Source organism: Grampus griseus (genome assembly GCF_964374135.1).
Source record: "Grampus griseus genome assembly, chromosome: 19".
Lineage (NCBI taxonomy): Eukaryota > Metazoa > Chordata > Mammalia > Artiodactyla > Delphinidae > Grampus > Grampus griseus.
This window is the reverse complement of record NC_139013.1, coordinates 55,303,327-55,317,914: the sequence shown is the minus strand read 5'-3', so window position 1 is coordinate 55,317,914 and position 14,588 is coordinate 55,303,327. Positions and strand designations below refer to the sequence as shown.

General features: G+C 62.2%; 1 protein-coding gene across 7 annotated transcripts in view; it reads right to left on the bottom strand.

The window, feature by feature from the left end:
- Positions 1-14,588, bottom strand: part of GSE1 (Gse1 coiled-coil protein) — a 418,849-nt gene that overhangs the window by 48,987 nt on the left and 355,274 nt on the right. The window contains exon 1 of one of the 7 annotated variants that reach the window (XM_082678000.1): positions 7,677-7,719. The exons of 4 other annotated variants lie outside the window; for them this stretch is intronic. Coding sequence is in view for 2 of the 3 variants with exons in the window: in XM_082677997.1 (XP_082534123.1) it covers positions 5,746-5,752 (7 nt within the window). In the remaining variant the exon portion in view is untranslated. Of the gene's footprint in view, positions 1-5,745; positions 5,877-7,676; positions 7,720-14,588 lie in introns of those variants that run through there. 2 more of the 7 variants (XM_082677997.1, XM_082677999.1) reach the window with 2 other exon arrangements.

Here is a 14,588-nt window from a genome sequence, read left to right as displayed (position 1 = left end):
AGCTAACAGAGAAACACCACATACCCTACGTAAAAAAGTTACAAAGAAGCATTCAAAGATAAACGGACACCAGGAATTCAGTAGGACGAATCCGCTCACGCCCCCTGGTTTTCCACTTCACACCTATTACCAGCGGTCTGACAGCACGTAGGCAAGAGCCCCCGCGGAGGCAGAGGAGGGTAGACAGACGAGCTCCCATGGGGCCCCAACTAACAGTCGAAGGGGGGTAATCCCTACCCCACAAGCCAGACCCTCAGGGGAAGACAAGCAGCAGACTGAGAACACAGCCCCACCTCACGTGCCACACGACGGCAGCCAGCCCTCCCGCCCCCCCAAACAGGCTCTGGCTCAGCTCAGGGGGAGAGGAGACTGAGGTGAGCACAAAGGAGGCCTCTGCCCGCCCCTGCTGACACGCCTGGCCCCCCTCAGCTTGACGCGTGGATTTCCTTCAGGACGGCATAACCTGACCAAAAAAAAAAAAAGCCTGCCGATCGATTCCTTTTATTGCTGCCCGCGGTCACAGAGGCGCCATCAGAGCGCAGGAAGGGCCGGGCTGGGGAGGGGCCGCCATTTCACCTCCCTCCTCCCCACCCGGCGTGCAATCCCACCCACGGCCACCAAGGTGCGCGGGGGCAACAAGTTGCTGAGCAAGGGGTGAGTGTGCGAGCACGTGATCAAGACCCTGGGGGGGGGGTGAGGCCCCAGAAGAACACGTCTGGCTGCTGCAGCCCCAACAGGGGAGGGTCCGCAGGGGCTGATTCGGCACCTTGAGCCTCTGGGTCTCGGTCGGAGAAGTGGTCTCCGCCCCTCCCCACACCAAACACTGCCAAGGCCAGGGTCTAGGGGAACAGAGCCTTCTGGGTTTCACAAGTTAGAATCCCAGAGATCATAGAGCCACTGAATTGGGACTGATCTGTGCGCCTCTGACATACCCTTACACAAGAGCTCTCGGGCTTTATAAGAAAGCATTTAACCGCCGACAGCCCAAGGACACGGGTGCCGCTGCCTCTCCCACTTTACGGACGAGAAAACCGAGGCCCGGAAGGAAAGCATGCGAGGTCATACTGGTTGAGCCAGAGGTGGACGTTAACGCCCTGGCCAGGAACTGACCACCATATCAACAGACACGTGGGGGCTAACCCCAGGCCCCCAAGGCTTTCAGGCCCTCCCCTGCAATGACCCCTTGAGGGCAGGCTGTGGCATACGTTACGTCATCTAAACCCTTACCTCTGAAAAAACCTGTGCAGAGCCATCCTACAGATGGGAAACAACTGGGGCTACTGATGGCGGCGGGAGGGCTGAGGTCCTCATTTGCCCGTGGGATGCCCCCCACCCGGGTCTGGCCACCCCAAAGCCACGGAAACGTGCAACTCCTCACACACGTCGAGTCCTCCAGCTGGAGGAACCGGTTCCAGAATTGGAAGGCTTGGCCAGAGCTTCAGACAGGCACAGAAGCCACCCATCCAAACACAACTCTGCACCTGAAGGCCCCTTTAGGAGAGCTTGCAGCTCACCGGGGGCAGGTAAGGAGTACTACCTCCAGAAGTGGACCCCAGGTTAACACAAAGCCCAGAGCCATCCAGTGACCCAGCGACGGGGTCGTGGGCACTGTTTCTCACCGCCTCCCCGGCCGGGAGAGGGCTACCCAGTCCCATGTATTTCTGGAGCAAACAGGGCACACTCTGGCTTCCCACGTGGGACCCCAGTTCTCCTTAAGAAGCATGAGCCCACCTTCCTCCAAGGAGAGGAATTCCTTGCCCACTCTGCCCCCAGCAGAAGGCCCTTCTAGCTCAGCTGGGGGTTTATAAAATACAGATGTCCGGCCCCCACCCCTAGAGATCTGGGTCTTAACTGGTCACAGGTCCGGCCTGGGCGTCTGAAGTTCCCCAGGTGAGCCCAAAGTATGGCCAAGAATGAGCACTTGGTCTGGGGGCTTCCTGCCGCCCGCACACCTCCTTCCTCGGTTAAAAGTCACCTCGCAGAGACCCCCCCAAGTCCAACCAGGACCCCACAAAGCCTCCAGTTCAGCCAGATCCCCTCTCTTCCACGAATGCTTGCGAGCTCTGGTCCCCCTCCCCCATCCGCAGCCCAGATGGGCTTCTCTCCAGGCCTGGCCTCCGTCCCACCCTCTCCAGAGGCTGCTCTCACTTCCCCAGCCCTGCGGCAGCTTCCGCTCTGAACCAGCTCCCGGCATGGGGAAGGGAGGGGCAGGGGAAGGTGGTCTCAGGGACCCCTGGGATTTGTGGCTGACTGGAGAATTCCAGGCGGAAGAGCAGCCCCAGCAAAGACAGGTATAGGGCACGGAGCACGAACGCCCATGGTTGCATTCCTGCTGGAGCAGAGGCGCAAGCGCGAAGGCTAGGCTGGTGGGGAAAAGACGCTGCCGAGGCGAGATTAAGAGCCCCCCCGCCGCCCCCCGCACGCTCTGGCAGGCGTGCACAGGGCCGCTCTGGAGGCACCGGCGGTGTTAGCTGTGTGCATACCTCCCAGCAGCGGGCACGGGCCAGGTTCTTAGCAGGCGCTCAATAAATTCTCATTGACAGGAACACTCCCAAACGTCACCTCCCGCCTGTGGCCTCGGCCGGGGAGCAAGGCCAGCGTGGGGAAACCACACTCGGCGAGAGAGGAAAGCGAGTGGCCAAGCTGAAATGTCACCCGAAACACGGATCCCTGTAGCTTAGAAAAACAGCTCTGCCGGCTGAAGGGGGGAGGGGAGGGGACGGGACAGGAGGGGGGCCGGGCGGCCTCACGCAGCCCTGTGCTTTGGAGACTGCTGTGTCGCCCTAACAGAGGTAATTAACGCGCTGCCACCCAACCCCAGCCTGGCGTGGACTTCGAGTAACCCAGGCTGGGAATTCCAAGCCTTCGGATGGGGCCAGGAAAAACCTGCCTTGCTGGCTGACTCCACAAGCCCCTACGAGTTCCCGGGGCAAGAGCGGAGAGGTAGCGGCCAGGTCCTGCTCACCTGCGTTCTTCTGGGAAAGCAGAAGCCGCGGGCACCCACCCTTCAGGAAGGGGCTCTGAGCCCAGAGGCCCTTCCTCCTTCAGAGAGGGGAGCGGGGACGCCACCTGCCGAAGGGTCAAAGGCCATTAGAGACTGAGTGGGCTGGGGAGGTGTCCGGCTTGGAGGTGCAGGACCCAGGTCTGCCACAGAGTGGCGCTGTGCGCAGTTTGCCGTCTCTTCCAGCCAGAGGCCAGAGACGCTGAACCCAGAGGCAGGCGGTGTCTTCTGCTCTGAAACCACAAGGCTCTCGCAGATCTGCAGCCCCTGACCTTCCCCGAGAGGCAGGCAAGTTAGGAGGCCAAAGGTCTGCCCGCGAGCACGGTTTGGCAAAGGCCACGGGAGCTTCCAAAGGGGTCCGCTGCTTGCCGTGGGCTCGGGTGCTGGCCCCATGCTTCTCTGGGCCTCAGTGTGCCCACTGTTAGGGCAGATTCCCAGCCCCAGTCTGCACATTAGAATCACCCGCGGAACTCTGAGAACTCTCCAGGCAGGAGCCACAAACCCAGAGGCTGTAGCTTAACTGGGCGGGGGAAGGCTGGCCGGCAGCAGCTGTAGAAAACCCAGCAGGGGGCTCTCTAAACCCTTTTCAACTCCAGCCAGCCAAGATTCGGAAAGCTGTCCCCAACAGGCCAGGGCCTGGCCCCAGAGATATGACGGTGCCTGGAGCCCGGACAGGCCTCCCAGCCTCCCCTCCCAAGGCAGGGCTGACCCCGGGTCGCTGGCCTGGCCGCTCACCAGCTCCAGACTCGCACCGCCCACACGGTTCACAGAAAGGAAAATCCGACTGTCAAAAGCCTGGCTGGCTCCTGCGGCCCCCTTCCCTCCTCGCCGCAGTGACACGAAGTGACAAAGGCCAACCCAGCACCCCCTTTCACCCAGGGGTCAGGACTGCGCTGACAGGGCCCCTCGTGAAGTATCCTTGTAGCTGTTATCACAGAGCCAGGCCTGCGGAGAGCTTCCGAGTCCCCGGGGCAGGCGGGGCGGTGACTCCCCTGCGAAGCCGGGGCAGCCGGGATGACACACGGGCTGCCCGTCAGAGCCTGCGCCCTGGGCCCCCGTCACCTGTGGCGTGGCCGGGCTGAGTCAGGCGGTGGCCTGAGCCTCAGGGTCTGGGCGGAGGCAACCCACAAACACGAGCTGAGCAACACTTACATGCCCCGAGCTTAAGTAATCCTGAGGGCAGCCCAGAAGCAGCCTGCTCACCTGGGGTCCCCCCACCTTCCCCTGGGAGGGGGGGCCGAATCCCAGGGGAGAGGGCCCAGCCAGCCAACCAGGGGACATCTCAGAGTGCCCCAACGAGACCTTCTGCCCTCCCGTCCCTCTGCCTGGAAATCGGCTTAGGCGGGGAGGTTCCCACCCAGAATCCGCTGGGTCCTTTGTTCCAGCTTTTCACAAAAGCAGCCTTTTTTTTTCATCCGGTGGTCCCGCTTTTTGTTTCCAAACCACAGCCTGTGTGGGCCCCAGATAAGGCACTGCAGGGGTTAACAAGGGTTTAATGTATTTTAGACGCACTTCCCAGACAAAGGCCAGTTTACAAAACAAGAACCAAGTCGACTCAACCCGGCTGGTACCCACCACCCAGCCGGCGGGCAGGTGCTTTCCCCGCGTGCGCACAGCCCTCCAAACTCAAAGCCGGCGCTCCAGCAAGGGACCCCGGCCCATCACGTGGGGTGTCGCGGCAACACTTCACCCAATCCGGGCGACCCCTTCTCCCCGGGACCTGCGCCTCAGTCTCCACTGCACACTTCTAAGTGGTCCCCTTGTCCCTCCCCCCTCCTCCCCAGCTCGGGAGGGGGAGCGGGAAGGGGGAGGTGGGAGGGTGAGCCCAACTCCCGCTCCGCCTCCACGAAGGGAATTTAATTAGCCTGCTGGAGAGGCGGGCGGTCGGCCGAGGAGGTGTCTCTGGTGCTGCAATATAATTGAATCGGCTCCACTCGGTCGGGCCACTGGCCGCCCATCAGCGCGGCCGCCGGGCTGGGGGCGGGGAGGCGCATCCAGGCGGAGCAGGAAGGGCCGGGGAGGGGAAAAAGGACAGTGCGAGTGGGGGGCGGCGGATGCAATCACCTCCCACCTCCGAGGCTGGGGCAGCCATCTTCAGCAGGGGGAGGGGCAGGGGAACGGCTCCAAGAAGCGGGGGGAGCGGAGAGGGAGGAAAAAAGCGCCGGAGCCCCGGGCGCGCCCTTGGGAAGCAGGGCGTGGGGGTCAGAGACCCCGGAGGCTGCAGTCCCGCCTTCCCGGCGGTCTCCCTAGCTCCGAGGGAAGGGGGGGGAGAGAAAGACAAAACACCAAAACGTGCGGCTCCGGCGGGCCAGCGCCCCCCCCCAGCCGCCGCCAACACCTGCCGCGGGGGCGTACCGCCGCCCCCCCTCGCTCCCTCCCCCGCCGCCGCAAAGTTTTCACTCCGGAGTCGGAGTGTAGACAGCTCACCGAGAGCCCCCCAGCTCCCTTGCTCCCCACTCGCCGCACACTCTAAGCGCCCCTCGCCGAACGCAGCCACCGAGCGCGAGCCCCGCGGCGGCCCGAGCCCCCGCCTGGAGCCCGGACGCCCAGGCTACGACTCGCCGCGGGCGGGGGGACCTTTGGTCGCATGCCCGCCCGCCTGGCTCTTATCGCCGTTCACACTCCGGGGGAAGTTGCCCCGGAGCCGTTGGCTGCCGCCCCAGCGGAACCCGCGAACTTGGAGAGGGGGGCGAGCGCGGAGACCGCCCCCCGCGCCCCAGCCCCCGCCGGCGCGGCGCGCTCACCTTTCATGCCAGGGCCCCGCAGCTCCGCCTCGCCTGACACATTGCTGGAGCCACCGTCGCCCAGTGTTTGTCTAAACTGCTTATCTCACCCGGGGCTGCTCGGCGGCGGCGGCGGCGGCGGCTCGGGCCCGCTGGGGAGGTGGAGCTTCCGGGGCCCCGGCCAAGAAACACCTGCTGCTGTCGCCGCCGCCGAGGACACACCCAAGCGCAACGCCGCCCACTCCCGGGCCACTGGCTCGCTCCCGGCTCCCTGACCTCAGCCAGCGGGAGGTGTCGGGTTTCAGCCGCAAACACACACGCGCGCGCGCACACCGACGAGCGCCCGGGTACACCCGCGCGGGCACACGCCCCTCCCCAGCCAGGCTGGCCAGGTGAGCCGAGGACACTAGGAGGTAGGGGAAGCGCCACCCTCAGGCTCCCGGGGGCCCCTGGCTCGACTGCTCAGAGGTCCCATATACACTGGTGTCCAAGACTAGACCCTTGCTTCCAAAAGTAGGGAGCAGTCACTTGCAACACGCCCGCCAAGCGAGCAGCGCTCCTGCGTCTCACGACCGCTTCCCCGGCGCCTAGAACAGTGTCTGGCACAAAGCAGGCCCAACAAAGAGTGGACGGATAAACTCACGTGCTCTAGAGACCTTCTGGAGGAAAACTTTCTCGGAGCCGGTGTCTGTGTTGGGGGAGGGGAGGGAGATACAAGGTCGGCTCTGTGCGTTTATCTTCCCCAAACCCCTCTTTCGGCCGCACCTCGAAAGGGTTGAATGTTAAGAACTGGGGCCTATGTTCCTTCCTCCCTAAATTCTAGGAACTCCGCCTTCCCGTTTCGTTTGAAAGAACTTTTGGGAAGCCCACAGCGCAGGGGCCAGGGGGTAGTTTTTTAAAGAACCCACGTCCCAGCGGCTGGAGAGCCCACGGAGGCGCCGCTCCGCCCGGGGGGTCATTAAGTAGCCGGGGTTGCGGTCACAGCCGAGGCCGCCCGGCTCCAGAAACTGGCACGACCCACTGGGCCTCCGGCCCCAGAGCAACGCCTCCCCATTCCTGGCACCCACCCCCCCCCACCTCACCCAGGCACTTGACAGACTAGAATGACTCAGGGAGCGTCCTGAAATTCCTGGGCACCCACAAGCGGCACGGCGAAGAATGGCGGGCCCCAGCCACCCCCCAACGCCGGGCTCCGCCCCGCCCCCACCGACGGGGAGCGCAGACGACCAGCCTCGAGCCCACCCCCAGCGCGGCCCGCGTCTCCCGGAAGCGCCGGGTTAATGGGCGCAGGCCTCGCTCGACGCCCCTGGCCCTGGCGCATTACGGCGCCCCGGGCTCCGACCCCGCGCGTCCGAAGCTCCCAACGTTGCTCGGATGGCCCAGGGTCTCTCCCCGTACATCCTCTTTTGAAAATCCTCTACAGCTTTCATACTTCTGAGCCTGGAGGCAAACCAGTACCCACTCCCCGCCCCCCCCCCCGCCCCAAGCGGCCGCCCTTGCGCCGCGCTGCGGGTTTCAACTTTCGGCCGCCGGTGCCAGCCCGCGCTTCTGCCAGCCCCAAACCTGCCCCGGGACATGCCCGCGCCGCGCTTGGCAGGCGCGCACGCAGCCGTCCCCGCGGGCCCAGCCTCCCCCGCCTTCCCTCCTCCCTCTCTCTCCCTCTCTCCCTCCCTCCCCGCGCCAGTCAGGATTGCGACGGGAGGGAGCGCTGGGCGCCTGCCACCCCCCATCCATCTGTTCCCGATGACGCTGGCGGGCCTGGAGCAGTCGGAGCCCGCGCCAGCGGGGAGCAGAACCCGCCTGTGTGCCCGCTGGGGGACTAGGGGTAGGGCCCAGACGGGCGCCGCCAAGCCACCCACTCCCCCTGCTCCACCTTCCACCGAGCGCACGCGGATCGGCCCCTCGCCTTGCACAAGGCTCCTGGCCGACCACAAACGAAAAAGGAAACGGACCTGCGAGGCCGAGCCGGGGGCCGTTACTGGCTTCTACCTGTGGGCGCCGGCCGGCCCTGGCACCTCGTGGGAGGGGCGCTTTCGCTTCAGCACCCGCCTCGCTCCGGGCCGCGCCTCCCTCCTGCGGGCCTAGGCCTCCGCCCGACGACGCTTTAATTTACGCACCACACGGTGTCTCCGCAGCGCGGCCTCCGGTAATTTATCCTCAGCAATGGCCGGCAGATTCACCGCGGCCGGGACGCGCAGGAGGGGGTGCCTCTGTCCACGCCGGGAGTGTCGGGGAGGGGGAGGGGGAGGGAGGAGTTAGAGAATTCAACAACGGGCCTAGAGCCTGAAAAACAAAATTAAAAACCTCTGGGGGCGGTTCCAACCCTTTCCCACCTGGATTACAGGCTGCGGGGGGAGGGGAGTAACTTACTAATGAAACTACTCGCACCTGGACCGGAGTCTCCTCCCAGCCCTGGTCCAGGCCCGGACACCCAGGCCCCACCTCCCAATCTCTCTCACCAGGACGAGGTGCTCGAGTTTATGTCCCTTCATCCCTGGGGAGGCCCTCGTGGTGGTGGTGGTGGTTTGGGGCGGGGGGTCAAGTTCTTCCACCTGTTTGAGAAGGACCACGATGGCCAAACATGAAATTTTGTGGGCTAGTTTTTAGTGTTGGCAGATCCCTCCCCTGTAGACATCTGGTTCCACTGCGTTGCGAGAGGGGTAGCCTGATCCCCGTTTCACAGATGAGGAAGTCGAGGCCAGAGTTGCTCAAGGTCACGTGCACGCCGGTGCAATGGGAGCTGTGCTGGGAGCTGCTCACACCTGCAGTCTCCCTTTCCAAGAACAGCCCGCGGAGGCTGCGGGGAGCTGCAGGGATCCCCAGCGACCGCCGGGGGGCAGCAGCGAGCCGGCCTGCGCGCCCTGGCCAGAAAATGCTGGCGGCCACCAGGAGGGCTGGCAGAGCGGAGATGGATGACACTCACTGTCAGCGCGCCTGGCCTGAGGAAATTAGTAATCCGGGAGCACGGCCTCTGAGTTTAAGGGTGGGAATTGCTCTCCTGCAGCCTGCGCGCGCCCCGCTAACGAGGTTTGTAGCTGGACTCAATTTCCCGCCACTCCGGGCTCAGGCTGGCCGCCCTCCATTTCCCTCTGGGGCCGTTCCTTCCCCTCCTGGTGGCAGCTCCCACCCCGCAGCCATTCCCAGCCCTCCCTGGGCAAAACGCTCCTTCTCTGCACCTCCTCTCCCTCATTCCCATATGCCTGGAAACCGGGCAGAAAAAGAAGGTTCAGGGTAAAAGCAGTTGTTTTACCCAAGGCCAGGGTCAGTCCTAAGGTGGGACATATGGGGACGCTTTCCAGAGTGGGGACACCTGCCCTGATGACCCTGCTCACCAGGTTCCTGCTTCCTTTTCGCCAGGGGCAACGGGATGCTTGGTGGGTGCCTGCCCGCGCCCCCAGACTCGGGTCAGTCTGAACCGTGCTTCCTGGAGCAGGAAGCAGAAATCAGAAAGCCCTCAGTTAAGGAAAAGCCCCAGGAGCCCCGTAAACATACCCCCTGAGGCAACTGACAAGGGATCTGCCGGAAAGAAAAGCATGCCTCTAACCAACATGGTGGGCATTTAGTCACTCAACAAACACACCAGCCTTCCAGATACAGAACTGTAAATGCCAGGCCCCGGGGTGGAGGGTGGGGGGTAGGTGCTGACAGGAGAAGCACTTCAAGGCAGCAAGGAACTGGAAAGACAGGAGAGCGGGTTGGCGACTCACCCATCACCACTACCACCACCTGGGCACCTACTAGTCAGGTGAGATTCCCTGGAACGGAGGCACCACCGAGTCCCAGCACGGATCCAGCCCCTGGCCTATGGGGGGCCCTGGATACCAGGGAAGGGAATCCTGCGTCCTGCTCGTCATCACCTTGCGTCCTTTGGGGTCAGCAGGACTCAGGCTGTGCCATCCACCCGAACCAGGTGTTCCAGCACATAAGGGCTGCACGTCACCGTCATTTTCCCATCACCCCAGCCACCCCATTCAGCACCTGACTGGCAAACAAGCGTCAGGGACCTGGACGTCAGTGTGGGTGTGAAGGGAGGTTCATTTCTGCCATTTACCAAACACCTAACACGTGCCAGAGCTGCTCAGCTCCTGTCATTTAATCCCCTCGGGCCCTGCAAGGCAGCCTCCTGACCTCCATCACGAAGCCCGGTGAGGAGACCAGAGAAGGTTAATTAACTTGCCTAGGGCACACACATTCGATCCAAGCCTGATCCAGACCCTGGCTGTCCTATACCAGCAGCATTTCTCTGTAGCTACCTGCTGTAGATATATCAGGGCCGGGCAGGGGCAGCGGGGCGGGGGGAGGGGGGGTCGCAGCATCTCCAGCTGGCTGTCCTGGTGTCCGAAAATCAGCCTCCCTTCCAGGAGGGTTGGGGGACCCACCACCCAGAGCCCCGAGATTTGCTCAGTCCCTCTGCATGTGTGCTCCACTCACCCGGAGGCTACCAGCACAGAGGGTACCCCCAAGCGCCTCAAGGGCTGAGGGACAGGGGGCCTGCCCAGCCGCCCCCTCCAGCCCCAGCCCCTCCTGCCCTGCCCTGCCGCCAACCCTCCATCGCTTACACTCCGAAGTCCCCTTTCTCTCTCCAGCCAGCTATCACTGGCCCAGAAATCCTCTCCATTCTTCAAAGCCCGGCTTAAATCTTATCTCTTCCAAGGAGGTTTTTCCCATCCCCGCCTCTGGAATTCTTCTCTCCAGGCACTGCGTCCCACTCTTAGATGCTGATCGCACAGGGGAGCGGTCGTGGATGATGGGGGCGTGGGGGAGAGCGTGTGAAATACAGATTCCCAGGCCACCCTACGGAGCTATGGTCTGGGGTCAGGGACAGGAAAGAGCACGCTTAGCAAGAGCTGGGGGCAGGACTGGGGGTGTCTGGGCCTCCCCAGTGATTGCTGGAGCCCCAGACTCCCCTCCCCACACCCCCCCAAGAGACAGTGGGTACCCAGAGGGGAAAGGACTCTCGTCTGGTAGTGGTGACACAGCCCCAGCCTCTGCACGTTCACATCTCACGCAGACCCGCAGGAAGGATAAAGGGAAGGAAAACCATGGCAGCTCTCTCCCCTTCCCCCTCTGCCCTCCCGGGGAGGAGCCGGGCTCTCCAGGGACACGGGGGCACATCCAGGCCTGGCCTGGGAAGCCTCCGCCGACTCGCCATCTCAGCCGGCTGTCCAGTAGCCAAGGTCACCCCCAGGGAACACGGGCCCAGACGACCCCGGTGGACGAGGTGGCAGGAGTTGGCCTCTTAACCCAGGGCTGCCCCGACACTTCCTGCCCTTTCAGTGCCGGCCTCCAAGCTGCACCCCCCTCACAGCTGCACTCCTTCACAATCAGTTAACAGCTGTTTTGCATAGATTTTCAATTCTAATTGCCCGGCTTTGTGAGCCGCCGAGCCCCGGTGAATGGGGAAGCCGCAGCGCGGCTAGAAAGCAGGCGGGGAGGGGCGACACTCCAGAGCGACTCAAAGGAAGCCAGTGTGCGCGCCAGGCCGGCTGCTTTATTTTTATTTTTTAATAGAAGAATACCCACTAACTGTCCCCGCTCCAGCTCCTGCCTCTTCTCCTGGAGCCCAGAATCTGAAGGGTGCCCCCCACCCAACCTCGGGAGGGATGCCCACTCCCCTCCCCCCGCCCCTCCCCCTTCTGACCCAGCCCGACACAGTACCCCGGGGGGCAGCTTCCAGCTCCAGAGGCGCTGCAGGAGCCAGCGCTCCCCTCCCCCTCCGCCCCTCTAGCCCCCCAGGCTCTCCAGTGCCCAGATTTGGGAAGCTAATTGGACAATAAAGTCGAGCAGCGAGGAAACGCGCTCTCTGGAGACAGCTGGCATCTATAAAAGAGAAATATTTGCATTTAAAACCTTTAAACTTTATAGCGCAGGCCAGGCCAAGGCAGGGGGAGGGTGGATGGAGGGGGGTGCCGGACTCTCGGGCGGGCGGCGGCTCCGGGGGGAGACCTCACGGGCTGCTGGGGGTCCACGGAGGCCCTGGGGCTGGTAGTTCTGAACTTCTCTGCCACCGGCGACTCCCCGCCCCCTCCCAACGCCCCTGCTACTTCCTGCAAGATACCAGCCGTGCACGCAGGCCTGGGTGGCCTTGCCACGGGTCAAGCACAGACCCTCCTAGCCCCCTGCCCACCCGGGAGCCCAGGCACTCCGTGGGAGTCCCGAGGCCTTTCCAGGCCAAGCACTCGGGGCTGGGGTCCACACCCTCCTGGTGGGCCTGCCTTGGCCCCTGCCCGTCGCCCAGCCACCTTGACAGAGCTTCCGGCTACTCTCCCCGAGCCAGTCGCGTCGCGGGACGGGGCCCCCAGGCTGCAGCTTCCAGCAAGAAGCCAGTCTGCCGCTTCCCTACGCTGTGCACACCCTAAACGTGCTGCAGGGGGAGTGCGCTTGACCCCGCGCTTGACTCTGTACTCAGAGCCCCCTGGGGCAGTGCCACCCCATTGCCCGATGGAGAAATGGGGGCTGGCAGGGCCCCTCCCCCTCCAGGCTGCTGTCTGGGGTTGAGGGGGGCCGGGTTTTCATTTCTTCGCCTGCCTAGTTCCCACTTTTCATATTTGAGAGAAACCTGGCCGCCGTTTCCTACTGTCAACATTTGTGATGTAAAGCCGGGAGAGAACATGTGCCTGAGTGGTCTTATTTTAGCAGGCTTTCATGAGATCTCAGCTCCGCGGCCCGTCTACCTGGCAGGCCTGCAAATGAGGGGGCGCGCAGTGTAGACTCCCAGGCTCTGCTTTCCAGGGCAGGAGCAAACTTCCAGGGTGGAGGGAGGCGGCAGAGTATGTGGCCGAAATCAACGGCACGTGAGTAATTTTCAACAACGTCAATTAAGCAAACACCACACCAGAAGCATCCCCTCTGCCCTGGAGCGTCGTGTCCTCACCACTTCTGCTGTCATCAGGAAAACACTTCCAGTCCCAGCAGTGCCCGCTCAGCTCCTGGGCCTCGTCCTGGCTTGGCGTTCAAGGCCCCGAGCAGCTATGAAACTGTCCTGTGGCTTCACCACACTCTACCTCCAGCCACGGAACCCCCACACCCTCGACAGATCTTTTCACCATCTCTTCCTAAACACGACTTCCTGATCATCTTGGTGTGAACCTCATTCCAGGTTCATCCAAAAAACAAATGTCAAAACATGGCTCCTGGGAATTCCCTGGCGGTCTAGTGGTTAGGGCTCCGCGCTGCCACTGCAGGGGTGCAGATTCGGAGAACTAAGATCCCAGAAGCAGCATAGCTCGGCCAGAGACAAACAAAACAAAACACGGCTTCTGAGAGCGCCCACTGGCGTGTGGGAGGGAGGGGAGAGGGTCAAAGGACAGACACCGGCCTGAGCCTGAGTGACGGCCGCCCGGCCGGGCAAAGAGCCACCTTGCTCACTGTGCACCGCTTTTGCCAGCTGTTGACGTGCAAGCAGCATGACCCCTTCCCCAGCTTTCAGGTGAGGACTAAACAAGATAATGAGCTAGAAAGAGCCTTGCATCGTGCCTGGAACACAGCTGGAGCTCCACAGAACGACTTACGTTTGGCTTGCGGAGGAAGTGGATGAGAAGGAGACAGCAAACAAAGTTTTACAAGGAAGCAGACGGGCGGGCAGGGAGGCCACATCGGCACTGGGGGGCATCAGGGCCTGCGACGGAGTCTGGGACCAGGCAGCGTTGGGCTGGCCTGCTCTCTCGAAAGGCCTGGCCTTTGGGCACAACCCTGTGCTGGCTTCAGGGTCAGTTCCACTGGCTGGTCACCTGCAGGGTCTGTGTAGCCAGATGGATGGGAGGAGAGCCAGAGAGAAGTGTGGGACCCAGTGGGCCACCAAAGGTTCTCGGCTGTGTCTTTTTCTTTTTTTTTTTTTTGCGGTACGCGGGCCTCTCACTGCTGTGGCCTCTCCCGTTGCGGAGCACAGGCTCCAGACGCGCAGGCTCAGCGGCCATAGCTCACAGGCCCAGCCGCTCCGCGGCATGTGGGATCTTCCCGGACCGGGGCACGAACCCGCGTCCCCTGCATCGGCAGGCGGACTCTCAACCACTGCGCCACCAGGGAAGCCCTGTCATTTTTTTAAATGCTGACAATACCCAGTCCTGACTTCCTTTTCAGAGATGTGTCCTAAAAATTATCCAGCCACCCCAAGTGTCCTCCCACAGATGACTGATACACAAGTGTGTGGTCTGTGCCTACAGTGGATGATTCAGCCATAAAAAGGAGTGAAGTCCTGATATCGACTCCTATGTGGGTGAACAGGGAGACCTGAAAACATACACACGAAACCTTGGACATGAACATGAACACTCAAAATGGCCAGAAAGTGGAAACAACCTAAATGTCCAGCGACTGACAAGGGATTTTTAAAACCTGCGGTCTATCCACACAACGGAATACTATTCAACCATGAAAAGGAAGCAGGCACTGATCGTGTGACAGCGAGGATGAGCCTGGCAAACAGTAGGCTGAGTGAAAGGAGCCAGACACAGATAGCCACTCACTCAGTGTATGAGTCCATCCAGAGGAAAGTCCAGAACAGGCCAGACCACAGGGACAGAGAGCACGTGCGTGGTTGCCAGGGGCGGGGGGAGTGACTGCTGACAGATACAACGCTTCCTTTGGGGGTAAAAAAAAAACCGTCTCGCGACAAGGTAGAGGTAGTGGTTGCACAGCTTCGCGAATGGATTAAATACCACTGAATCTGTTCACTTTAAAACGGTTAATCTTACATTGTGTAAATCTTATCTCAATTCAAAAAAAAAAAAAAAGATCCAATGTGAAGGCCCCCCGCCCGCCCCCTGCTTGATGTTGGGAGAGGCAGGGCCTGTAGTTTCTGGAGAAGCCGCCACGCAGATGCCCCTGAGACGAGCATCCCCTGGAAACTCCCTTTCACGCTGTTC